The sequence below is a fragment of the Electrophorus electricus genome, chromosome 4 (genome assembly GCF_041902795.1).
Source record: "Electrophorus electricus isolate QZ-2024a chromosome 4, ASM4190279v1, whole genome shotgun sequence".
In the NCBI taxonomy this organism is placed as follows: Eukaryota; Metazoa; Chordata; class Actinopteri; order Gymnotiformes; family Gymnotidae; genus Electrophorus; species Electrophorus electricus.
The window spans coordinates 16,513,339-16,540,000 of record NC_137500.1 but is presented as its reverse complement, the minus strand read 5'-3'; the positions used below and the strand labels follow the sequence as shown (position 1 = coordinate 16,540,000).

Below are 26,662 nucleotides of genomic sequence, written 5' to 3'. Positions count from 1 at the left end.
CTAATATTCAATACTTTCTCACTATTCCTAGAATAAGACCACACAGGCCAGTGCTACACATTTAAGGTTAATAGGATACACATTAACCAAAATAGCCATGAGAATGACTAAAATCTCAAACAGTCACATTGTTTATTTTAGGTAGAAGCTCTTGATGAAGACCTGTGGTGGCAGATGTTGGTCAGAGACCTTCGTATGTGGAAAACACCAGATGATTTGGTGCCTTCTGTTGCTTTTTGCACCTTTTAAGAGTGTGAATGATTTAAAGGATGGGCTGAGGTTACTTTCTGATTCACAACCATCTTGATACCCCAAGGGATAGTCTCAATCAAGCAAAGAGATTCTCTAGCTGGGAGCTAATTGTGCAGAGTCTGCACAACAACTGGCAGTGTAACCCCAAATGAACAATGGAAAAAATCTAGCCAAAGGCTTAAAAGCAGCTTAACACAATGCAGTTTGAGAAGAGGGTATAGATGGCTTTCTTTAGTAGTAAACAAAAGGTTGTAGTAAACCAAAGTATCTCCTCAGAAGGACCTACATTTCTATGTGTTGCACATATTGTCCTAAAGTCATGTCAGCCTTAGCAGTTGTGCTTGTGAGCAAAAGTGACACCAGTGCAGACAACAAGGGGTCATGAATGACCATGGCAGAGAGAAAAAATACTCCCCATGACACATAAGTGAGTTTTACAAGCTGGAATCATCACGACTGTCTAACATCGATCCCAGAGTTTAGACTCTTTTGCCGCTCATTTGCTTTTTTTCCATTGCGTCACTGAGGAGAAGCTGAAGAGGAGGGGGAGTGGGAGGAAAGCTCCACACCATTGGGACATTATTATAGCTCCAGAAACGCATCCGCAGTGACGGCTCCCACTCCCGAACCCCTCTCCTCCTGTCCATTCGTTGGTCCCCTGAGGGTGGAGTTTGTCTGACGACACTGCAGGCTTCACAATGCACCCACACTGAAGCAACATGCAAGCGGGCAATTCCCAAGTTGGGAAGCACTAGGAGCTTCGAATGTTCCCTCACACATGCTGTTACTACAACAGGAAACAGGAAATGCAGAGCTTTCTGCTGCAACGGTCACTTTGCCCTGTCGCACTGCCAGACTAGGAGTGAGAAATCACATGTCAGGACAGGTCATGTTAAGACTCTTCAGATTAAGATGACTCCTTAGAGTAAACTGACTCCTCCATCCTGGTAAGGGATCTGTGATTGCCTGTGATTGCCTACCATACACGGCCGTGAGAAAGTGATTGTTAATCCGTGCCCTCACCAGTCTTGATGAGAATATGCATAAATCATTGTTTAGCTAGTTTATCTTGGAAATGTATTCTGTGGTGAACCAGCTTCTACTATACTCAAGTCATGGCTGGGGACCACCATTATAGAACACACACACACACACACACACACACACACACACACACACACAAACATACACAGTTCGACTATGTTTAGGCCATCATAGTTTTCTATGTATCAGAAAGAGACAGGGTAGTTGTATAAGGTTTCAGCCTATCAGAAGATCCTTAGTTTGCATGGCATAGATGCCAGACCCATCTGTGGTGTCGACCCCAAGACAACTAAGTGAGTGGGAAGGATAGCCTGGATTGCCTCTCACTCCTTTCATTGACTGGGATACTAGCCAGATGTGGGCATCTCTTAGGTTATGCCTATAGAGCTGGGAAGTTAAGGGCTCTCTTCCAATCACATTTGGCCTCACTGTAATATTTGCATAAAAAGGTGCAGTATACAGGCGATGAGGGGAGACCCAGCCATTGGGTAGGAACTGGAAAAGACTTAATTGGTAGAAAATTGGGTAAATTAAAAAAAGGAAAAAAGAGTGTTACCTAGAGAACCCTCGTAGTTCTCTGACTCTGTGCTCAGGAAGCTATCCACCTTCTTCACTGCAGCCATCTGAACCTCCAGGTCTGCAAGGTTCCTCACCACCCAGTTCAGATAGTTAGTCACCTGCACCCAACAAAAACACGGATTTACCTCTAAATGTCCCGTAACATGTTCAAGTTTTTAAAAATGAAATTAGACACTAATCTACACTGACATAAAACCATACTGAGCCTCATGTTTTATATTATTCAAATATTATTTATATGTATATACTATTTATATCATTAATTTATTCATGATTTATTATTATTTAAGTAATGACAAATAAAATGACGATTCATTTGTATTTCAGGACCTTAACAATGACGTATGTGGGCTATAAACCATGTATCACTTACAGTGGAAAAAGGGCACTCACCGTGAGGGCGTATGTAAGTCCCAGCCCGACCAGACCCGATTGGAGGCCATAGAAAGACATCCAGATGGCTGCCACCGCAGCTGTGAGCACAATCACAGCACCCAAATAATCCTGAAGAGGAAACAAACGCCCCCTGTTCACTTGCACATAAGCAGTATTCCCATTTTCCGCTAAATTCAGAATGGAACTCCACCTCGTGTTAACTGTTGCCAAGGCTGGAGAGCCATGGGGCTCATTGGTTTACTTACTGTTCTGACCTCCAGCCAGCGGTTGGCAGCAGAGAGGAAGAGGTACGCTGTGTTATTGGTGTCAGTGAGCTCCAGCATTCGCTGCTTGAAGCGAGCTTCATGCCTGCGGAAAGAGCCAATATACTACGTGAAACGGATGCATGAGCTACGTGACATGAGGCCACAGCTGACCGCGTAAAGGCTGGGAAAGATGACAGAGACTTTTATTAGATTTGGATGAGGAAAGTCAGCTTTCAACACTCTAAATACTTTGACAAGACATCAAAGATGAAAGTGTGAGGGCTGTTTATTGTCAGAATGCTGTTAGTTTGGTAGAAGACAAACAATCTTTATGAGAGTTGGATTAGTACAATTCCATAAGGTAAAGAAATGCAGTTTATTATGAAATCTTGCATTAAAACAAATACTTCCTGACTTTGATAATACTTTGTTTCCCACTGATCTCACACACAGACAGCTGGATCTCTGAATGATGATTTGTATTGGCCTTGAGAAGCATTACAGTGTGAACATTTTTAATCTGAAGAGATTAATCCCAGAGTTGTGGAATCTTTCAGACAAGTTTCACAGCACTGACCTAAATGCTCGAATCGTGGTGAGGCCCTCAGCTGTCTCAGAGAAGTGGCAGAGCAATGGAAGCTGTGTGGAGTCATCCAGGTCCTGCAGATCTCTGAGGTGGATGAGAGGATGAGGGATGGACAGAGGGAGTCAGTGGTCAAACGAGGCAAGGCACGGCATGAAGTGAATTTGTGGTAAGGGCCTCCAGGATCGCCTCCAGGTAAGATACGTAATCTTACCTGGAGGCGACCCGGAAGTACTTCTGGATGAAGTAGAAGGCCACGGCAAGGGGCACGAGTGCAATGAGGGAAGCTGGTGTGACGAATGCAACAACGCCGATGGCCGAGAGGCAGAGCAGAGTGGAGCGTGTGAGGGACTCCAGCGTGGATGGAATGTGCTGGAAGGGACAGAAGGAGAGATAGGAAGAGAGGCAGAGAAAGCAAGAAAAAGACAGAACAAGAAAGAAATCTAGAACATTAACATGATCATCTTACATTCCTATGTTCATAGCATAGAGACAATCATGTAAATCCTGTGACAATTTCATGTTATGATAGCACATGCCCACATACCTCAGTGAAGCCCTAATGAAATGAGATCAGACAGCTGCTTGTTCAGTATGAGATCAGACAGCTACTGGTTCAGTAAGAGATCAGACAGCTGCTGGCTCAGTAAGAGATCAGACAGCTGCTGGTTCAGTAAGAGAATGGACAGCTACCAATTCAGTAAAAGATTGGACAGGTACTGCTTCAGTAAAAGATCAGACAGCTGCTGGTTCAGTAGGAGATCAGACAGCTGCTGGTTCTTTCTTACCTGATCGATGATATTAGTGTCTGCAGAGAAACGGTTGAGGATTTGACCGAGCGGGGTGATGTCAAAGAATCTGAAAGGGAACATATGTAAAGGTCAACATAGTTATGAGAATATATTATCTTAGTGGTTGTTCTGTGCTCCTTAGCCCTTGGCATCTAGCTAAATAGCCTTATTAGCTTACTGCAGCAGAAATAAAACACTAGTAAACGTGTGACAAAATATCTGACATACTGACAATATCATACTGATATTATGAAAGCCTTATAAACAAATTATATAAGGCCCTGGGCAAAACACTATTCACAGCTTGAGAAAAACTATGCTCTGTGCTTTGAGTACACATACACACACACACACACACACACACATACGAATACACACATATATATATATATATATATATATATATATATATATATATATATATATATATATATATATATATATATATATATATATATATATATATATATATGTGTGTGTGTGTGTGTGTGTGTGTGTAATGCATGTTTATATATATGTACATATATATATGTATATATATATGTATATATATATATATATATATATATATATATATATATATATATATATATATATATATATATATATATATATGTGTGTGTGTGTGTGTGTGTGTGTGTGTGTGTGTGTGAGACAGTACCTCAGAGGAGCATGAATAATCTTGTTGAGTAAGTTGTGGTGCAGGTTACTGGCAGCAGTGAGGCCCAGAAATTCTACAGTCAGAGAAGTGATAAGACACAGGACTATTCCCGCTGCACAGAGGATAATGAACACTGGCACGTAGGACTGATGCTGTGTAAAAATCACACGCACAATACACACAATCAAACACACAAGCAAAATGATCTCTAAAGAGCCTTAAAAAACTGCTGCAGTTCCACTGTACAAACACCCATGAGCAAACAACATGCCAAATGTTTGAAGGGGCAATGCAACAGTAGTTGCTCACATCAGAGCTTATTATGGTTTTATTCTCCGTTGTGTTGAAGTCAGAGGTCCATGCCGCCAGCCAGTAGTCGATGGCCACCATGACGGAGTGCTTGGCCAGCTTGGAGGTGACCACCACGAAAACCAGGAGGAAGCCACCCGAGGACAGGTAGCGCCAGCACACCTTCCAGGGGATCTTGGACCGACGGCTGGTCGTGGTGGACAGGCTGTCCTCTTCATCCTCCTCCTCTTGCTCCTCTGTGAAACAAGATTAGAAGAAGGAAAAACATTCAGATATGGAAGAAAGCTGGGGTTTCCACCAAGACCTCAAGGATTAAAGGCTGTGGGGAAAGAAAAATCACCCTCATCTTCATCGTCTATGTGGGTCTTGGCTTCTCTGGAGTAGAAAGCTCTTCTAAGAGTCTTCCGTTCAAGAGTCGTCTGACTCTCAATCTCTGTGTCCTGTAACAAACCAACATCACCAGATGACACAGTGGACACGAGATCAGCCTCCGGCCTAAAGCCATCTTATAAACAGAGCAGCATCTGAGTGAGAAACATTAAACGCTATCCACCAGAACAATAAACCGTCCATCATCTTGACAGGATTATACGTGGCTGAGACAGGTGCTGGTGTCACTGGCATGACTGTTCAGAGTGGGCTGGATGTGAAGAAAGACCTGACCTTCTCCAGCTCTTGATCCTGCCTGTTCATCAGCGTCTTCCAGTGCTCATACAGCTCCACATCATGGGTCTGGATGTCCTTCAGTGTCCCCTCCCTCAGCACAGAGCCATCCTTCATGGCGATGATCTAAAGAGCAAAGAGAGGATGACAGTTATAGTGGACTAAAGCAAATAAACGATAGTGTTCAAAACAGAGTGCGTGCTAACACAGCCATGTGCTGACAGAAAGATTAAGTTAACTAGGCATTTTGGTTTTTGCCATCCACTGGTTTCATGTTTTAGAAAAGTGACATCTTTCAGTTTTTCTTGCTTGTGATAAAGGGTACTTTACTAATAAACCAAAGCAATATGAAGGAAAAAATTAAGGTGATGTTATATTGAGGCAGGATATTATGAAAAATAAAAAGAATATGAACATGTAGAGCATTGGTCTCAAGCTGCTGACACTAACCCAGTCAGCGTGGATGAGGTACTGCAGCTTGTGGGTGACCAGTACTACAGTTCGCTTATCATCCTGGAGGAACTTCAGAATGCCCTCCTGCATCAGATGGTCACTTAGATGGATGTCCAGAGCCGAGAATGGGTCATCCTATGGGTGCACAAGGCAAGCACATATATATGACCAACACACACACACACACACACACACACAATATTGAACTGAACAATAACAACTGCCCCAAAATTTTTACTGTTTTGCAGGTTTTATTCCTGGATACGCATTGCCTAAGTAATCTGATGTTATTCAAGAAGTCTTATGCAGTCATGATTAGATTTAAGTGATCTAGTTATTGAATTGAAATCAGATTGATTTAAAAGCCTGTGGTCATCATAGGGAAATAGCACCAAAGGGTAACATACCTTTAATAATATATTTAACCATCCTTTCTCATATTTAATTTGTCTGTTGGCTCAGCTGCCACTTTATAAAAGTTGTAATATTTTAGAACCCCGCAAGGGCTCAAGTTTTTTTTTGCTGCTGAAATAATTATATAGTTCTATGGATGTAGTATTACATATTCTATTTGAATTACAATAGTAATATGATGTTTTTTTCCATGTTGTCAACCCTCAGAAGGTTTTAATAAATTTGTGACCAATCATTATAAAGGAGCTATTAATTGCAGATCTACATGTCATCTGTTTATTAGATTTCTCACCAGGAAAACAATGTTAGTGTTCTGGTAGAGGGCTCTGGCCACACAGATTCTCTGTCTCTGACCTCCACTTAGGTTTATTCCCTGAAAGACAACACCCACCCACACACACACGCACACACACATTTAATCAATTCAACCAGTTTAGATCCATTCTTCATTGTTGAAGGCTTTATTTGGTGTTCAATAGACCTCAATCTGGTTAGGAGTGTTACAGCAGCTGAGATCCTCATTTGGAGGGAGAGAAAAAAGAAAATGGTGAAGTTATCTGAGTCCTGCCTCTTACCCTTTCTCCTATTTCAGTCTGGTCCCCAAACGGAAGGAGGTCGATGTCTGGTTGCAGCGAGCAAGCATCAATTACAGCTTTGTATCTGTGGAACAGGGCAGGAGAATGTAACTCTATTCCTAGGGGTTTCTACTGCAAGCATTTCAGACATTGTCATTGGCAGCATTGAAATGCAGGTAGCAAATTGGTGGAGGCTGGAGGCTGGTTGGAGGAGTTGATCAGATTCCTCAAATTAACAAATGAACTCCCCTATAGGAAGTAATGAAAAAATGAGAGAAGAGGGGTCATAAAAGTACACATATGAAATGATTTTAATAGACTAATATATGTTTGTCACATGTAATATAGTCTCTAACCCCTAGAGCAAGCCAGACCATGTCTTAAGCACTCTGACTAAGTCTACTTAATTTTCTTTCTTTTCTTAAGCAAAAAGGGTTTGATTGGGCTCCAAAATGGACAGATGTCACTTGCCTTTACTATATGGAGGCAGCTCTCACCTCTGCTTGTTGAAAGGGCTTCCAAATGTGATGTTGTCCTCCACTGTAGCATTTAGCAGCCATGACTTCTGAGTTGCATAAGCCACAGAGTACCTGTTCTTACTGGGGGGGGGGGGGGGGGTGAGAGAGAGAGAGTGACAGGAGTGTGAACCACATATTCAAGACGGTTGTGTAAAAGCAGTACACAAGCAGGCAGGGCAAGCATTCAGAATATGAAAGAAAGCCACATGTTAATGAAGATCTACAAAAAAGGGGGATGGGATGCAGGGAGTCAAGTTCCTGCCTATGAAGCAGCCAGTATGTGGACTGTCTGTCTGTCTGTCTGTCTGTCTGTCTGCATGGCACATGGAATCAGCTTCAAAGTGATCAAATCACTTGCTTTGGGAAGCAACTTCAATACTGCCCATATGAATTTGCATTGTATACACAGGTGCCTTGACCACTCTATTGTTCATGATGTAGCGTGTAGGAGTTTGACCTCCGCCTCCTGCTCTGGCCAACTGGTGTGGCCATGAGCCTCTCGAAGTTTGCTGAGCAGCAACACCGTTATGACTCACCCACTGTTTAAAAACACCTTCTTGGGTTCCTGAGGAATGGCAACTGATGTTCTGGCCTACACCAAGTTTACACCAAGTTTCAGATGGAAGTAGTTAAACATATAGTTATTGATTTAGAAGGAGAAACTTTTTTTAAAGAGTGCTTAGACACCAAAACCATGCATGAAGCATAAGTTTCCTAGAACCTGCACCAAAGCTCAGTTGCTGCTTTACAGTAAAGATGCATATCCAAGCAACACCAAGATCAAAACTCTAAACGTTGTTCTTAACTGACACTCTTATTTGAAAAATATTAGCTCAATTGTTTTCACAATTTGCAGTTCCATGCAGAAATTTTCCCAATTTGCAGCTCCATGCAAGTAATGCCTAATTTTTAAAATGGCTGAGTATGAAACTCCAGGCTTTAGCAGACGTTTTTCACGTTTATGTTCATGTTCAATAGGGTCCCGTTCAAAAGTGTAGGACTCCCAACATCAAAGACCCCCAACATGAAATCAAAGACCAGCAAAATTTTAAGCACATCACAAATAAAAAAAAATAAAAATCCGGGGGAGGGAGATAATGCCGAGAAACATAAAACAGGCAGATAACTTTAACTAGATAGATAGATAGATATTTGGATGGATGGATGAATGGATAGATGGATAGATAGGTAGATGGATAGAACCACTGCACTTCTGTTGTAGAACTCTGCAAAGAAGTACCTCTGCTCTTCTTGGGAAAAATCTGTGCCATACTCTCTGCTGACAGGAGTCAAAACATCATTTAGTGAGTCATGTATATTAGAGCATATTAGAAACTAGACGATCACATTTACACAACCTCATGCCCGCTTGCTGAATCAGTCAGAGGTTTTCCACTGACCTTTCAAACATAACTGACAGAAAGGAATTAAATGCCCTTATGAAAAAATACAGAGCCACAAATTCAAAACTCACATTTCACATCAACTTGCACCAAAACAAATGCAGCTTTGTGTGGTGGCTGGAACAGAACTGTGGTACTGCTGTAATATTTCAGCCACTGTTGTCTTGGATTGGGGTAACCAAGGAATTGCATATGTATGTGCACATATGTGTATAAACACCCTTTACAAAATACCTTATGTAGACATCGTGGAGCATCTCACAATCAGGAACCCTGATTGAATGTAGTGCAGGAGAGGGACAGAGAAAGACAGAAGACGTGATCAGCGTTAGTGGACGGCCCAATGGGACACAACCCTCTGCGAAGACACTGACATACCCTCCTCTTTACCCCATTACCATATGATCATGGAAACTCATTGTCTTTAGCCGCGGAGGTGCTGTCATTGTCTTCGGAGGGTAAAAAAGCCTTCATAGGCTAACATTCAGAGTAGTGTATTCAAGGACAGCCTGACAGAGAAGTGACTCGACTCAACTGAAGGGACGATTCTGTGGACACAGCTACCATGCTAATGCCACACACCGCCTCTCGAAGCCCCAGCCGCAAACTGCAGAAACATCTTTACGGCTGCCCAACTACAGGGCATATGGTAATTTGCTGGCATTTCATACCACATGAGGTCTTGTGTTTATCTTTCTTTTTTTTTGTTTTTTTCTTTTTTTTTTTCAACCGGTAACTGCCTGCTTTTGGCAGCAGTTCATGATTGGGGCTTTGATGAAATGAAACGAAATGAAATGAAACCTCTGCATAAAAATCCAACATGCATTACACAATAAATCAAAATGATTCTTTTAAGAAAAACTTTTAAAATAAAGTACAAGCACATTGTATTAGAGCTGGTTTCCTGGACAAGGTTTAAGTTTAGCCTTGGACTAAAATGCAGCGAATCACCGTCAGAATTTCTTTTGATTCTAGGCCTGGGCCCTTAAATACTTTTCTGTCACACTGTTGGACTTGGCAAATGCTAATTAGAGACCAGCACCCACTGAAAGATGGAGACTTGAGCTTTTCCACAGCATTACCGATGACAGGAGACAATAAGACAGTGACAGTGTTAGTAATGAGACACAGTGAACAAGACAGAATGTTTAGATGCATGGGGAGAATGCTTAACCAAATGAGGAAGTAAACACACTGATATTTGCACACACATGCATGGGTGAAGGCATGCGTACAGGGCAAAAGCTGAAACCTCTTTTCTGTTGAAAAGTGACAAGATGATGCACGCATACTCACACGTGTACACATGTGTACACACGTTGGTATGCTCACACACAGCACGTAAACAGAATGGGCACAATGGCTGCTTCCACAAATGACAACTGGGATTACCATTGGATATGTAGATGGATGATAACCTTATGTAAAAAAAAAAAAAAAAAGGGACTCAAAAAGAGAAAGGATAGAGAAAAGGGTCCCCGCTTCAAGTTCAAAGTTCTCTTACTTGCTCCAGTAGACTTTGCCGCTGAGCGTCTGCATCTCTCCCAGCATGGCTAACAGGAGCGAGGACTTCCCACAACCCACCTGGCCCACAATCATAGTCAGTTGGCCTGCAGCGAGCAAAAGCAAGTCAGTTTTCCACTTTGGTATTTTGTTGTCATGGCAACAAAAGTGTACACATTTTGCACCATTTTGCATTTTGACCTTTTTGAGTCATTTTTGTTTCTCCCCTTATGATCAGAAACATCTAGATAATGGGTAGTCATTAAAAGGAAGGCTAACTGAGAGCAACAAATAATAAAATTATTCTTTTTTTTTTTTTTGCAGCAGCAGCAGGGGACAGATCTCACTCCAGGTTTGACTTCACATTGGCAGCTGTTGACACAAAGATGCACTCTAAAACCTGCACTTGTTTGCACATAATGCACAAATCTGACTTCATGGTCAGTCTGATCAGTGGAATTTGGGAAGTCTTATGCTATCATTCAAATCAAATTACATTGTTAACTTTTTGTCATGAAGCTAGTTCCCATCACAGCAGGCTCATCCACACCATATACAACATGGACCTATACCATAAGCAAAGAGTCTTGTGCTCCATAGACAACATGGACCTATACCATAAAGAAAGAGACTTGTACACAATAGACTGCTATACCGTAACGAGAGTCTTGTACACCATAGACCACAAGCAACTATTCTTCAAACAGAAAGTCACTCTTGATAAGAACTGCCAAAATGCAAAAATGTAAATGTAAATATTACAAGAAAATATTACACAAGAAAAACTGTGAAATGCTGTTTGGCCAAAGTCAAATTTTGACTTTTGTTTTTTGCACTTTTTAAAAATATTGTCATTAATATAGTATTTTCTATAATGGAAATCATACTGAACAAATGCCAGGCTATGAAGGCAAAGGGGATGGGGTGGGGATGGTGCTGGAGGGATCAGGGGCACTGAGCACAGGAAACCACAACCAGAGCCAAAGGCTGAAGCAATCAAGTGAGCCCATGTTACCTGTGGGTACACGGATGTTGATGTCTGATAGTGTCGACGTATTGGTCCCCCACGTGAAGTAGCCATCGCTGACCTAAACAGGGTGGGAAAAAGAACAATTGTGAGGGCACTCTTGAAGATTGCTCATGAAAACAGTGACATCACCACTTAACGCATGTGCTGACTCTCCTCAGGCGAGAATGTCCTATCTCCACCGCCCCCACCCCAATACCCTGACCCGCACCCCCAGCCCTGGGCTGCATCTCTCGCGGGACTGCGCATGCCTTTCCGGGGGCCGACCGATTATTTACACCAGCGATAACACTCCTATCCATCATAGGGGCCAGCAAGAGGCCAGTGCAGAGCCGCACTTCCAGAGCTCACTGGGAAAAGGTCAAAGCGGACAATCTAATGCAGCTGGGAACTCGAGAAAGGAAGGGGAGAAGGGTGAGAGTAGGAAAGGAAGAGGGGGAGAAGGAGAGAGGGAGAGAGAGAAAGAGGGAGAGAGGAAGAGAGAAAGAGGGAGAGAGAGGGAGAGAAGTGGTGGGTGTGGGGGGCGGGGGGGGGGTCAGAGAACAGAGGAGTGTAAATGTCAAAGCAGATTAAAAGCATAATCATAACGGAGGGAGCAGATGGAACAGGGACCGAGTGTGGGAGAGTGAGTCAGCTCAGCGAGCACCGCAATCGCAATAGTACGTGTTTGTCGCCATTGCGCTCATTAGTTTGAAGACTAGCACTGTCCACAGGGAGGACTAAAGGAAGTGGACCCTACAGAGACCCAGAGCCAGAAAAACAAACTATAAAACAATTGCTCAACCAATTCTGGCAGCATGATTTTTATTTTGTTTTTCTCATGAGAATTGCAGACCTCAGTAGCTATATGAAAAGAGTGGAATTAAAGAATAAAGTCATCACCAGTACTGGTGCAACAGACAAGTTTCTTAAAAAAGTGATTTAATCTCCTGCAATACACCATGTTGTATAGCAATAACATGGCCACATATGTGTATGTATACCTACACACGTCGACTGTGTACTATGTCTTTGTGCACTATACTAGCTAAGAGGGCCATCGGATGTGACATGTATGATAGATCAAAGGTTAAAAGCAGCTGGGATGAGAAAGAATGGACTCCAGGAGGTGCTCTCTTAATTCAGTAGCAGGATGCACTCTGTGCGTGTGTGTTTGTGTGTGTGTGTGTATGTGTGTCTAAGTGTGAGAAGAGCCTGAGAATGGGAGCCGGCAGGGCTGCATGGAGGTTGGCGACCTCTGACCTTCACGGCCACGTCCTCGGTCTCTGAGGGCCGCAGCTGTCTGCGCATGGGCTGCTCATAGCTGTCCATCTTATAGCGCTGCTTCCGATTTATCGCCTTCGTCTACGGAGATGGAACCAGGCAGGGTGAGAGAGAGAGGGAGAGAACATGAGAGAGAGAGAGAGAGAGAGAGAGAGAGAGAGAGAGGGAGAGAACATGAGAGAGAGAGAGAGATTGTGAGAAAGAGAGAGAAAGAACATGAGAGAAAAAAGAAAGGAAGAAACAACATGAGAGAGAGAAAGAAAATGAAGAAAGGGAGCAGATCTCATGAAGATTATGCAGCTCTTACAGTGTTATGGTGTTAAGACTCAACCACAGTGACTTTAACCACAGTGGAGTTGTAAAAGACATGACCCCAGATCTATCTATAAGCCTAACGTATTATATTGTATGAGCTGAGTGTAAATTTTTATAGATTTGCAATCGTGCAGCCGTGTCAGAGGATGACACACTGTGATGGGAAGCAAGAGTGTGCTATGGCTCTCAGATCTCCACTGCATCTTTTTGACTCCTCCTTTGTCCTCGCTTTCACTTGTTGTCTCCCCCATGGGTGAGGGATGATGAAGGGGTCTCTCTGGGGCAGCCGAGGACACACTCCAAGCGTGAGTGTGCAGCTGCTCCTCTCCTGCATGTTCATGAGATCTCAGATGCCTCAGGAAAGCCCACCCCACTCGACAGTTTCTGCCTAACACACCCTGCCTTACAGAGACCTCTAGGGGCTCACACAATTGGCTGAGGGCATGTGGTCGGCCATGACGTTGCAGTGGTTGACCGTGTGACATGAGCCTAGCTTGTGACGCAGGTTCTATAGTGGGAACATATCTGATCTGAAAATCATCCCTTTATTTGTGAGGTATTAAACCATGTCTAACAACCCACTTAAGTGAACAGGATCATTAGTTTAAACCGCATTCGTTTAAACCTTAAACACCATGTTCATTTCGATTCAGAATAAACAAACCATTTAGCAAAGAAAATATGAATAAGAATAAATTTGAACTGAATTCAGCCAAGCACAACCAGCTTGGCTTGGCTTGGCTCTAACCCAGCCCACTTTGAAAATGACAGAGGAAACAGAGCATTAGATACACCAGAAGCCTGTCTCACTAAACATATTATACATTTCCCAGAAAGATCAGAAAAACATCATGTGGACACTAGTTTGTCTGCAAATACAGACGTATGCTGCTGCAAAGAATTTTTTTTTAGAAAAATTAATACTACATTATAGAAGTTTACCACAGTACAATGATTAACATGTAACTGACCCTTCACTGATGGTAAGCAGATAATTACTACATATGAGTGTAACATGGAGTTTGGGTGACTAGTGCAGGGGACATAAATAAGGAGACTTGTACAGAGAAATCTGTGTGTGTGTGTGTGTGTGTGTGTGTGTGTATGTTTGTGTGTATTTACAGTTACAGTGTGTTTCTTGCAGGAGTCCAGAGATACAGACATATCTCCATTTCTCCAACTGTCTTCGCCAATCTCTTCACTCTGCAGGAACTCGCCGAGCTTTTGAACACTTCAGGGCACATGGCAAACGCGCGCGCACACACACACACACACACACACACACACACACACACACACACACACAAGTGCACACATGCACACACAAACACACAAATAAGGTATCTGATGTGTTTTTCAATGAGGCTCCAGGCTGGTGTGGCAGACAGCGTACCTGACCACGGCCTTCACGGCGAAGCGCACCACAGTGGATAGCAGGAAGAGCGGTGTGACCAGGATGTGGAACAAAGCTAGAGAGGCGAACGCTTCGGCTGGTCTTAGCCGGAACTCGCTGAAGTATGCGTGAGTGACAAAGGTCTGAAAGTACACACAGTCAGAGCCTTTATGGCATTAAAGTGGCCCATGTACCAAGCGAGACAACACTGGTATCATTATAGCTGTCTTACCGCTAACACTGCTGCAATAGGGATGGCGGCATTCATAAATACTAGAGAAAAAAACAGACAATGTATTTTCTGTTAGCACATAAACCAACGTTTTCCAAGTATGGCATAAGATCAGACAGCTCTGAGCCGGATTCCCCAACATAAAGATTATCATTAAATGGTTGAGCAAAGATCACAATGAATACACACAATCTCTCTCTTTCATTTAAGGTGATCCTATCACCATGACACTTTTGGGAAGCATGGCCTGGTCTGTTTGAGATTTAAAACATGCAGCTGTGGGATTCTGTTGTATGCGCTTAGGTTTTATTCCAACAAGCATGCTCACTGGACATGGAGGTGTAGAAGGCGAAAGTCCGAAGGCTGGTTAGCTCTTTGCCCCTGGTCTCAAGCACGCTGTCGCAGAAGATGTTCTCCCAAGCATAGAGCTTCAGCAGTTTAATGCCCTTCAAGATCTCCGTGGTCTTCTTCAGTCGGTCTGTAGAGTAGTCCTGTCACACAGGCAGCCTGGGTTATACCTTTTTGCTTGAATTATGGAGCACACATGAATTCAAATAAATTCTAAGCATAAATTATTTAGAGTTGTGAAGCTATGCTTCAAATTCTGATTGTAGCTAAAGATGATGGAGAAATATTACACTGCATGGAACACTCTGATCTGGTAACCCATGCACAAATGCCTGAGAAAATCATATGTCATATAATGTATATGTGTTTATATGTTTATTTATAATTAATAAATTTTTTTAACTGTCGGTTGCCCCTCGCCTGGTGTTGAGGTTGCCACAGCGATGCATTTGCCATGCGTTCTGTGTTTTCGTTATTGGCCATGCACTTTGTTTAGTTGTTAGTGTTTCCACTTGCTTCTCGTTAGCATTCGTTATGTATTTATACCCCATTGTTCCTGCGTCTCCTTTGTCAGTTATTTTAGTAATGTTGTTCTTGAACCCGTTTTCATGCTGGTGTTTTTTTTTGTTTGTTCTTATGTCTTTTCTCTCGCTGTGTTCCATGTTTTATTGTTTCTTTTGTTTTCTCCTTGAGTGTATGTACGCCTACCTCTTGTAATGGTGAGTGGAAAGGAGACGGATGCATGTGCGGAGGACAGCAAGATTTATTATGGGCAAATCCAAAATCAGAGTCGGTATAACGGTCAAGGGTCATAGAGCTAACACAGAGATTACGGGGATACATGGTAACAAAAACAAGGGCTAGGATAACCGAAGGCAAACAGGGGAAGCAGGCTATAACAAAGACTAGGAGGAAATGTACAGAGGTAAGGAAAAACAAAACGGCTAGAATAACAGGTTAACGGACACAGAGGCTTAGAAACAAAGACAGGCTTACATACATCCAATACGTTCAAATATTCAATATATTCCACACAGAGGCATGCAAGGAAAAACTTAACCAACACAATGACCCTAAATGCGAACACATAAACACTATGAACAGCCAAGCCCAAGACAGGGTTTAAATACATGAACTAAACAAGGGACAGGTGTGGAAAATCAAACGAGGGGCGGAGAAAACGAAACTATGGCATGGAACTAGAGTACAGGGAAACACGGAACATGGAAGCTGGGAAGGAAGGATCGTGACACCTCTCCTCGTAGCATTTGCATGATTATGGCCCCATAATATTTTTCATATTCCCATTTTACACCCTTAAACTGTATGTTTTTCACATATAGATCTTATACATGTAAAATACCATATACATTAAGGAGGTAGTATGATTTTACCCAGAAATTATCCTTATAGAGACCATATGTATATGGGAAGAAGCACTGAACACCGCAAGACTTACCAGTGTGCTTTTTTGTGTGTCAGCCAGTTTGGTGGCGATGAGGTACTGAAAAGGGGCCAGCAGCACGATGACCGATGCACCGATCAGAGCACTGTATCCCAGCAGGTAATGCAGCAGGATCACACCCATAATGATCTGAGAGAGAGAAAGAGAGAGAGAGAGAGAGAGAGAGAGAGAGAGAAAGCATATCAGCACCACAAATCATGGACAGCACCTATATTCCTATAGTATTTTACTTGAGACAGCCATGTAACCCCTGCTACACCTCTGCAATCTGCCGTACCTTCCCCTGAGCCAGCACACAGGACATAGGAGCTAGAAAAAAAGCAATGCGCAGGACAAGGGCTGCTCAGGACAGTCTTGCTCAGGACAACTCAGGTCCCACGAGGCCTGAAGGAGACTCAGTACTCCAGGCTGACGAGACTGCCAAGAGTCTCATTGTTAGACAAGAATTCTCCATAAATAGAAATGCTAAATTATCACCTTCCATTTTGCATCCATGGCAGTCTGTTTGAATTCTGGTTTAAATCCTGTGTTTATGAGGACAAAACACTGCCCTAGTGGAGGAGCTAAACATGATTGAGTTTGGCATACATAACACATCTTCTGTGGGGATAACAGTGTGTCATTATTTAATGGAAAAGAGGGAAAATATTTAGCAGCACTTTTAACTCAATAACTGCCACAATGGTACCATATCCAAATTTAGGCAAAAAAAAGGTCTCATTGCTGTAGTGTACCAGATTACCAGCCTGGTGACACCTCGAATGAACATCACAGACAAACGTGCTTCAGTTACCTGCACTGGCATTGCCCATAAGTTAGGGCACAGGAAAAGGAACCACATCAGCTGGTTGGTCTCGATTGCAACCAGGTTGTTAATCTGGCCCAAAGTCATCTCACCCATCGACATGTTAGAGGTGGAGAGACGCAAGATCTTATTGTAGATCATCGCCTGGGGGAAGTGCGATGGTGGTCAGCACCATTGTTACAAGAGGGCTCTATGGTTCATTTACATTTTGAAATAAAAACTGTACTTTCTCAACCTCGCACTGGTATGGTCAGCACAGCCATGTGTCTTATCAAAGAGACATGCTACACTTTGTCAAGCTGACATCTAGCATATTCTTATGGAAAGAAAAACTACAATCTTTAAAACTACAGTCGCTCCATTAAACAATCCATGTCATCCTGCTACCAAATACACACATGATCAGATATACCCTCAGACCTACCAGGAGCGCCCCACGCAGGTTGATGCCTGTTTCTATGGTGACATAGTAGGAGGCCTGCAGGAAGGTGCGCTGGAGCACCAGGGCCAGGAAGAGAAGTACGGCCAGGACGTATGTATTCTGCAACAGCTCCATGGAGGACATAAAATAGACCCCAAAATGCAGGTCCTCTGTCTTACAGGCCAGGACACAAATGAAGCGTTAAAATAAAGGATGTATAATACAAAGTATGTCAAGAACACAATTGATAAACAAAAGAGCCTGACCTACTTAACTACAGTGGTCTAAATATGTTTGGAAAGAAATCATGCAAGTCCTGTTTTGACCTTTTTCCAAAAATGAACTTTCAAATAGTCAGATATGAAAATTATTTTAGATTTAAATAATAGATCAAAAACTGTACAGAAATGCAATTAAACAATAAACCATTAAAAAAACAACTCTGCAGTGAAAAATGTTTCAGAACATCACTGCCATTGCTACTAAAACATTTGTCAGACACACACACACACACACACACACACACACACACACACACACACACACACACACACATGCCTTTATGTTGCTGTGCTGGCAGGCTATCACATCTTTGGCAGTGTAGAGAAAGGAAGTGAGATGTGTGAGATGTGTGTGTCATGTGAGAGAGAAATTGTCCATGGGCAACTGCTTTCTCCCAGACTGTACTACCTCTTAACCTTCCCAGGTCCAATGACTTAGCAACTAACAACCTACCTGACAACAGACCTTGACATTACACTAAGATCACTGAAACTACAGTAAGCAGCTCTGTTTGTAAGCATGATAATGTCATCCTTTCTGTCTGTTTTCGCTGCCTCTATTACAGCAAATCAGTCTCTCCCAGAAGACCGTTCTCTGGCATCTAATCCGCATCTTGAAGTCTATCAATATTACATCACATGGCATGATTTTAACTGCAGTGGTAATAAAACATCACAGCAAAGAGGAATGTTCACATCTAGCTTTATGGTGTTGGTTGGGTCACTGTGACAGTTACTAGAAGTGTCAATGTAAAGTTAGATGTGAGTGACAGCTGGATGACACCATACAGGACTGGCAAGACTTGTGTCAGTAAGGGAGCAGTCAAACAGGTCATAATTAGGGCACATTTGAATTGGAGGGCAAGTGATTAACAGCAACCTAATGAATAAAGAAAAACAAAACTGACTGGGCTAATGAAACAAGTTCATATTTGGCCCCTGGTACTCAATGTGTGTCACTATAGGTTTGTTTATATGGTACATTCTTTATGTTCTGTTGAGGCATATTGTTTGGCTAATACAGTAATATAATCAACATATAGTCAACCAGTTCAAACCTGCACACTTGTGAGTATTCATCATTCTTGCAAGTGCATTAGTACATTCACATTCACAATGGCAAAGTGACATCATACAGTCACTCATAACACCAAACTAGGGGACCGGAGTGTGGTTTACTTTCTACTGTCCAAATTTCACCCAACATCATGGCTCTTCTGCAAGCACACACACACATACTCTCTCACTCTCTCTCTGTCTCTGTCTCTCTCTCTCTCTCTCTCTCTCTCACACACATACACACACACACACACACACACACATACTTTCTCTCGCTCTCTCTGTCTCACACACACACACACACACACACACACACACACACACACACAGACACACACACCAGACTAACACACCTTATTCATCTTGACCTCCTCGGTCTTGTTGTCCAGGTGCTTCACGATGCCAAAGATGCAGAGGGGCCCGGCGAACCCCAGCAAGTCGGCCATGTAGCGGAAGGTGCTGCTCAGGAGTATGGGTCGTCCAAACGCCCGATACATGGACCTCCAGATGGACGGCGTCCGGTCCAGGTCTTCTGCATGCTGCTGTGAACGAATGCAAATGGTGGCAGGAGACCAATAAGACCAGCCAATAAGACCTAAGATCTACACCTATAAGTTAGTCACAATACCCATGCATTCATTATAATATTGTAAGACAATATGACAATATGGTCAAGCCCGCAAACAAGCTAACTTGATGATCCACTTGATCCACACATCTCCGTAGGGTACAGCGCCTCACCCTCACCCTCTGCTCCTCGTAGGCGTCCTTCAGACGCAGGTAGTTGGTCAGCGACCTCATGGCAATGGGAAGCTTGCCGATCTTCTTCAGCTCGATCGGCCTCTTGTGGGCACCAATAATGAGTGGGTTCATCCACCAGTAGGTGGCCTTGGACAGCAGGTTGACAAACGGCTGCAGGAAGCGCACGCCCAGGTCCTGCAGGTCCTCAGGGGGCTTCACCCGTTGCGGGGTGGTGAAGAACACATACTTCTGCAGACAGGGCGAGACGATGAATACATGGTAAAGGCCAGGAGCTGGGTGTACGAGCCCAGTTTATGGGTACACTGACCCACTACATGGACCAGTATTGCTGGACTTTTTTCAATGCAAAGAATTATCTGTGTATTTTGCTTTTATTGCTTCAAGCCACTAAATCTAAATTAAGTAAGGACAAGTCAAGTTCGGCAAATGTTGGAGATATTACAAGCTATTAAAAATTTGTTAAAATACTACTAAATTATTTTAACAGTTCTCTCAGATCAGAATGGTTATTTTTATAGTGTTTCAGGGAGAAGAGCTTCTGAATAAATAACATTTTTAACAGATGTCAACAGTGGAATTATAATAATTTAAAACCTCCAAATAAACAGACATGACCAAATACACTGATTCTTGCTAATAAACACACCATTGCAGGATATGGTATCTATCAGAAGCTATTGTCAAACAAAAACTCTTCAGTAAAAGTCATTCCATTGTTCCAAACCAGTGTGTTCCTTATAACCTTTGACCCATGACCCAGAAAGCACTTACCCTGACCCTGATGACATTGATCTCAACAGCCATAAGCAGGCCATATAGCACCACAAGCAGGGCTGTGATACAAAAACGGAGATGCTCCACACCCACACCCTCTTCGGCAAACTTCCACAGCTTGATGATTTTGGTGATGAAGGCCAGTACCCAGTAGATGAACAGCGCTACTCAGTAGTGAACAGAGAATAAATGATGTCTAGGATATTTTTCAAGCACATGAAATAGCCCTGTTGATGGCATATAGGAGCTGTTCATCTCTGTTAATATGGACTCTACAAATTGTCCATTATATTACTGGCCAAATGACTCTGTTGGTAATCTATAACATACAGTAGTGTGCCTAAGTCACAGACCACAATTTCATTTATTAACTATTAAGTACAATTATTCACTTTCAGGGAAAAAAGCAGGAAACTTTTAACAGAAAATAACACAAGTCTTCCAGCACTAAAACCTGTCAGAAATTAATTTTATTAATTACTAATAACCCTACTGCCACTTTGACCCAGTCTTAAACCACCTATACCCTTGTTCTCCCAACAAAAGGCTTCTAAAGGTGTTTTATGCTCCCCTTCAAAGCAACTTCATATAAGCAACTACCCACACACACCCTATCTGCCAAATGTCTGTCTCATGTCCATCTAAAATGGTGAAATGAGATATTTCTGAGGAGATTACATCCAAGATAATTAAATTATTTAAGGAAGGGAACAGCAGTTGTGTTTGTTTGTTTGTTTGTTTTTTAATAGGAGGGATGTTTTTTTTCTTTTAACTAAAAAAGACAAAACATACAAACAGGAGAAAGTGCAAAAAATAACACATATAAACTGTTTTAAAATATCTTTTTTGCCTTTAACTAAACTCAGTAATCTCTTTGTAGGTAGCCACTTACCCAGAAGAAGTTTGGGAAAGTTTGCAGTTTCTATATTGTGGTAATACACCACTGACGTAGTAGCTGCTATAAATCCCATAAATGCAGGCAGAAAAAGGTGCAAGTGATTCGACTTCATCTCCCTATTAGGAAGCAGGAACATCCACAGTGAGTACAGACACACACAAACACACACATGTTGCTCAAGTACTGCTATGGGCTGATCATAGTTTCTGTTTCTTTTTTGGCAGGGGCCAATCATCCACTGTCATATTGCCGAAACAGGTGTGTCTGTGTAAAACATGCTTGTGTGGCGCGACATACGTGTTGGAGACGATCCCCTCGGCGATCTCACACACGTGCACGAACAGCAGCATGAAGGTGAGGATCCAGCGCATGTTGTGGCCGGGGAAGTGGAGCCAGGTGTTATGGTGGATCTGCACCTTCGAGCTCTGACTGCCCCAGCCTGGTCACTCACACACACACACACACATACACAAACACACACAAAGTTACACATTATAACACATTAGCTTCAAGTAGTTCTATCTCGTAAGCAAACACTTGTCCTAAATGAGCTGTAATGATGGTCTTGCACATAAATATCACCCCCCCCCCCACACACACAAACCCCTTTTTAGCCACATGCTCTTATTTCATATTTGACCAATATGAAAGGCCCCTGCTGGACTGCCATGATGGGGTCTATGCATCAGGCCATGTATTTGCTCTTCTAATTACTGAATAACAGTGATCCACCATCAGTCTCCAAGCATCTAATACAGACTAGCCCATGCTTCCTAGCTCATCCATTGCACAAAAGTGTGTTTATGTAGTAACTAAATATCACCACATCCTGCTGTGGGAAACATCTTATTTTCACATCAGGAGAAGTGATAACATGTGAACAGACTGGGAAACAGCCCAAGGATGTCTCACACTGAGACGACATCATGTGGTTATTTATATTAAAAAAACAAACAAACAAAAAAAGAAGTAGGAGTCAATTAAAAGATCTTGAGGGAGAAAGGAAGAGAGTGAGTGAGTAATAGAGAGAGAGAGAGAGAGAGAGAGAGAGAGAGAGAGAGAGAGAGAGTAGTTTCCATAAGTGGCCCACAGGAATAACTGAGACAGTACCATTGGCTGGTCCATGTCCAGAGTTTACTAACAGACAGAGAATAAAAAGTATGGTATGTTAATAGATGATACAGTTATTGTCTGCTAGTTCACTTCCTGTACTGGGATTTAAAGTCATTTTTAGCTTTTCAGCTGATCGAGGCAGTACCTTCAGTCCAAACTGCCCCGTGGCTCCCCATATGGTGTTGTTCAACATGGTTTATGAGTCAAATGAATTTTGGGTGCCACTTTCAAATTTGAATTGGTTTTGAAGTGAAGCAGCAGAAGTGCTGTTCAGGTATGCCATTATTCCATATCATAACAATTGAAATAGACATCTTCATCAAACATAACATGCTACCTTGATAAAAAGAGATACTAAGAGACAGATGCTATATTTATTATACCAGGCCACTAATTTTGTGCTTCATGAGACAGAGATATTCCAGTTAGCTGAACACATTTGTGCTCACACAAACATGCCCCTGTGTGTGTCTTTCTGGAGGCCAGACTCATTACTTGTGTCGTGTTCACACACAGTTTCAGGTGTCACTGTAACTCTCAAACCCTCTCAAGAAGGAGGCATACTGTTATTTCCTTCACAAACTCTTCCGGACCACTGGTTATAGACATAGGCCATGACGTCCATGCTTTATATTGTAGATATTGTGTGATTGGTCATTTCAGCAGCGTTTGATTTCTCCAGCACTCTGAATGGAGGTATAGCCTATAATGAAGTTTTACCATTATCCATTTAAGAAAATAGGTAATGTCAAAGGCAGCATTAATGCTCCTATGCTGTTATATACATTTTTGGCATAATACTAGGTATTAGGCTAGTGGACCATATGAGCTGTACATGTTTGAGTCTGATCTGATTGAATACACCTGCTGCAACTGACAAAGTAATTATCAAGACCTTGAGTAGTTTCAGCTAATGTGTTACAGAAGGAACAAGAATAAAAACAAGAAGAATAATGAAAAATAAGAATATAAAGGGGCTTAAAAAATATTTTTTTTAAAAATTGGATACACCATACATGCAATGACCACCAGACATCAATGTTTCTGGGATTTTAAAAGCAATCTAATGCTAGTGACAGCTGTGAAACCCAGAACTTCAAAAACGGGGCTAAAAACTACTGCATGCAAAACCAGGTGCTTATGGCTAAAGTAGTTGCCTCATATAGAACACATGAAAAGATGGTCAGTATGGTTTCAAGGAAACACAAATTGACCATTACCATCTGACAGTTCTGATATATATATTCTGATAAGTGCTTAATATCTGATGACTCTTTTCTGTTTTTGGTTCTCTGGTCTCTTTGGTTGCCTGCTTATCTGCTTTTTTTCTAACATCTTTACCTTTGGTCTGTTGCTTTGAACTGCACTGACGGACTATATTTTTTTGTGCCATACAGTCTGAATTGTAATCCTAACCTGAATCGTGCCTTACAATATTATTAATTATAATCATATTTATAATCATAATTATAATCAGTAATCTTAATCATGCAATATGATTAAGTAGTGTATACATAAATAGTGAATCCGAGCATGACTAAATCTGTAAAAAATATTTCAAGACAATGGACTCCTGGCACCAAGAGTGGACTACTGAAGCCTTCATACCAATGAAGAGTATGGGGAAGGTGATGAAGAGCAGGAAGACATGTGGAACAAGGTTGAGGGCATCCACGAAGCAGCCATTGTTCAGAACCCCCTTTTCGACGCTGTAGGAGTTTTTGAGGTCATTCCCGCAGAAAGACAAGGACATGCTGCCTAATTGGGCCAAGGGTCCTGTAGGTGGGATCAGAAAGCTGTCAATCACTGGTCATCACATGACATGGTCTGGGACTTGGCATTTGTCAAAAAAAATAAGTGCCTCCAAACAATCTTAACTGCACATGTACAACAAATAATTACTGCAAACAAAGACATTGAATAGCCATAAATGCCATGGTGGGAAAATGGCAATCAGAAAATCATAGAAAGCCATGTAAGAAACCTTATTATATTTGGCTGATCCTAATGAAGTATTTATATCTGTCATACCATTCACAACCCAAAATTAATCCTCTCTCTCTCTCTCTCTCTCTCTCTCTCTCTCTCTCTCTCTCTCTCTCGTGCATTTACTTTACTACTGAAACTTATACAGGTAAACTATATATGTAGTCTTGGCAATGCATGCCAAGAGAGCAATAAAGTTTATTCCTGAGTAAAATGATAAACTAAATATGCAGGCCTACATGATTCCATGACTACCTGACTTAATGGACTGGAAGCTGGGGCAGTCAAGGTAATTCTACTGAGGCAACTTTACAAGTGCGTTGAAATACTAACGAATATGTAACAACAACATCAACAACAACAACAACGACAACAACAACAACAACAATAATAATAACAATAATAATAATGATGATGATAATAATAATAATAACAACAATAATAATAATAATATTAAAAGAGTTCTGCCAATAATTCTTTCACAACGTTTTTTACTCTTTTCACTGTGGTACGACAAAAGTATGTCGAACTACAAACAATTTACTAAAGTCACAAATATTACTAATATTTGTAGTATGTAGTTAAAAACTATGTAGCTAAAAACGAACTGGTTCTGACCGATGAACCGATATTTGTCGAGAACTCTAAGCCTATGGCAAAAAGGAATATGTCAAATAAATGTCCACTTACACTAAAACGCCCAGTATTATCACGCTTTCATTCCCGAAGCCTGCTTTTTGGAGACTGCAGTCTAATCACACAGAATTTAGACGGATTATTTTTAGCCGCGATGCATCAGCTGCACATAGCCCCTCCGCTTCTCCCTCCTATCGGATTTCCAAACTTGAACAAGTGCTGGGACGAACCTCCAAACTGCCAGGCTCCTCCAATAGCCCGGTGGAGGGGACATACGCCTTCTGACACTATACTGCCATCAGTCCAACTGGTTACAAAAAATAAAGAAAACAAAAAGGGATAATTCATATTTATTCGACAATTCATAATGAGGTATTAAATCTGTTCTTGTATAATTGTATAATTTTTTAGGTTTCTTTCTTTCTTAAAAAATAAAAAATAAATTATCCACTACCCTGACGTGAACATAGGCCATTTGGGAAGGCCAATTCGACACATTAATTTGTAAATATAACCACATATACACAAAGTATTATGATATTTTCGACACTCAGCCCTATTCAAGCAGCAAACTACAGCAGGATCATCACAGTGAACTGTAATTTTCATTCACTGACATCGATTAAACGGGTCCAGAAATGAAGATGCTAGAGACAATATAAACGAAATCTGTGTGAAATGTTGACTGCTTCGTTTCATAAGTGTGTAATCTACAATCAACCATGTCTTCTTTGTTGCTCACTAAAATACACAAAGACAGACACACTCACCTAAATCGTTGATAGAGCGCAGGTTGTTCCTTAAAGTGCTTGCGATACTAACGGCAGCTACACTACTGGATTTTTACTACCGGCTCAGCGAGGCTACTGTTAATTCCGCAGAAGACTCGCGTCCCCCGTGTCCTTTCGTTCACAGTCGCGCTATGGCGTCGCTTTTGTGATAAAAACTGCGCCCGGTGGACCGCGTAGCGATGCTAACCCACCGCGTCAAATGTAGGTCAAATAAATAATAAGTGTGAAAGTAGGCATCACTGTTTTCCCGTTTCTAGGCTCCACTTTCACGAATTAGATACTGTGCACCCTCGGACACAGCAGGAATATGTGATTTTACTCGAAAAGACATAAAGGTTGATTGACAACATGCGTTTCTGTACGTGGACTATACGCAAATTATAATGATAAAATGTAACAGAGATTCGAATAGACTTCTAAGAATCGTAGTGTGTAAAGTATGGTTTACTTGTTACTACTGTCAGTGGCTTATGTTGTTATATGTGAATCTTACGTTTGTTTAATTTGATTTGAGCATGCCAGCCCGTCTTTTATCACATATTGCCCATGTGAAGGAATTTTGGTTCTCATGCCTTTTCCACGAGCCATACCACATATCTGGCACATGGGAGTTGTAGTTCCAGTTTGAGGTTCCCACTTCGCTTTCCACCAAACATTATTTCTCCTCAGTGGCATGGGTTTCATTTCAAATTTGGGGGAGGGGG

General features: G+C 41.9%; 1 protein-coding gene across 15 annotated transcripts in view; it reads right to left on the bottom strand.

Moving 5' to 3' along the window:
• The window catches only part of abcc9 (ATP-binding cassette, sub-family C (CFTR/MRP), member 9), a 34,069-nt gene extending 7,974 nt beyond the window's left edge, over positions 1-26,095 (bottom strand). For 2 of the 15 annotated variants that reach the window (XM_081712664.1, XM_081712663.1), the window contains exons 1-31: positions 25,222-25,388; positions 24,154-24,321; positions 21,730-21,871; positions 21,427-21,548; positions 20,532-20,698; positions 19,692-19,988; positions 19,352-19,540; positions 17,662-17,832; positions 17,226-17,381; positions 16,427-16,561; positions 14,948-15,110; positions 14,620-14,660; positions 14,388-14,530; positions 14,117-14,225; positions 12,659-12,760; positions 11,405-11,477; positions 10,391-10,496; positions 7,463-7,564; positions 6,966-7,050; positions 6,683-6,763; positions 5,974-6,111; positions 5,524-5,649; positions 5,201-5,300; positions 4,861-5,096; positions 4,552-4,703; positions 3,888-3,957; positions 3,314-3,471; positions 3,094-3,186; positions 2,517-2,619; positions 2,269-2,379; positions 1,853-1,973 (exon numbers count right to left, since the gene is read on the bottom strand). In XM_081712664.1, coding sequence (XP_081568790.1) covers positions 1,853-1,973; positions 2,269-2,379; positions 2,517-2,619; positions 3,094-3,186; positions 3,314-3,471; positions 3,888-3,957; positions 4,552-4,703; positions 4,861-5,096; positions 5,201-5,300; positions 5,524-5,649; positions 5,974-6,111; positions 6,683-6,763; positions 6,966-7,050; positions 7,463-7,564; positions 10,391-10,496; positions 11,405-11,477; positions 12,659-12,760; positions 14,117-14,225; positions 14,388-14,530; positions 14,620-14,660; positions 14,948-15,110; positions 16,427-16,561; positions 17,226-17,381; positions 17,662-17,832; positions 19,352-19,540; positions 19,692-19,988; positions 20,532-20,698; positions 21,427-21,548; positions 21,730-21,871; positions 24,154-24,298 — 3,937 coding nt within the window. In that variant the 5' untranslated portion in view covers positions 24,299-24,321; positions 25,222-25,388. The other 13 variants (XM_081712660.1, XM_081712661.1, XM_027026366.3 and 10 more) reach the window with 13 other exon arrangements.
• Positions 26,096-26,662: the final 567 nt, after the last annotated feature.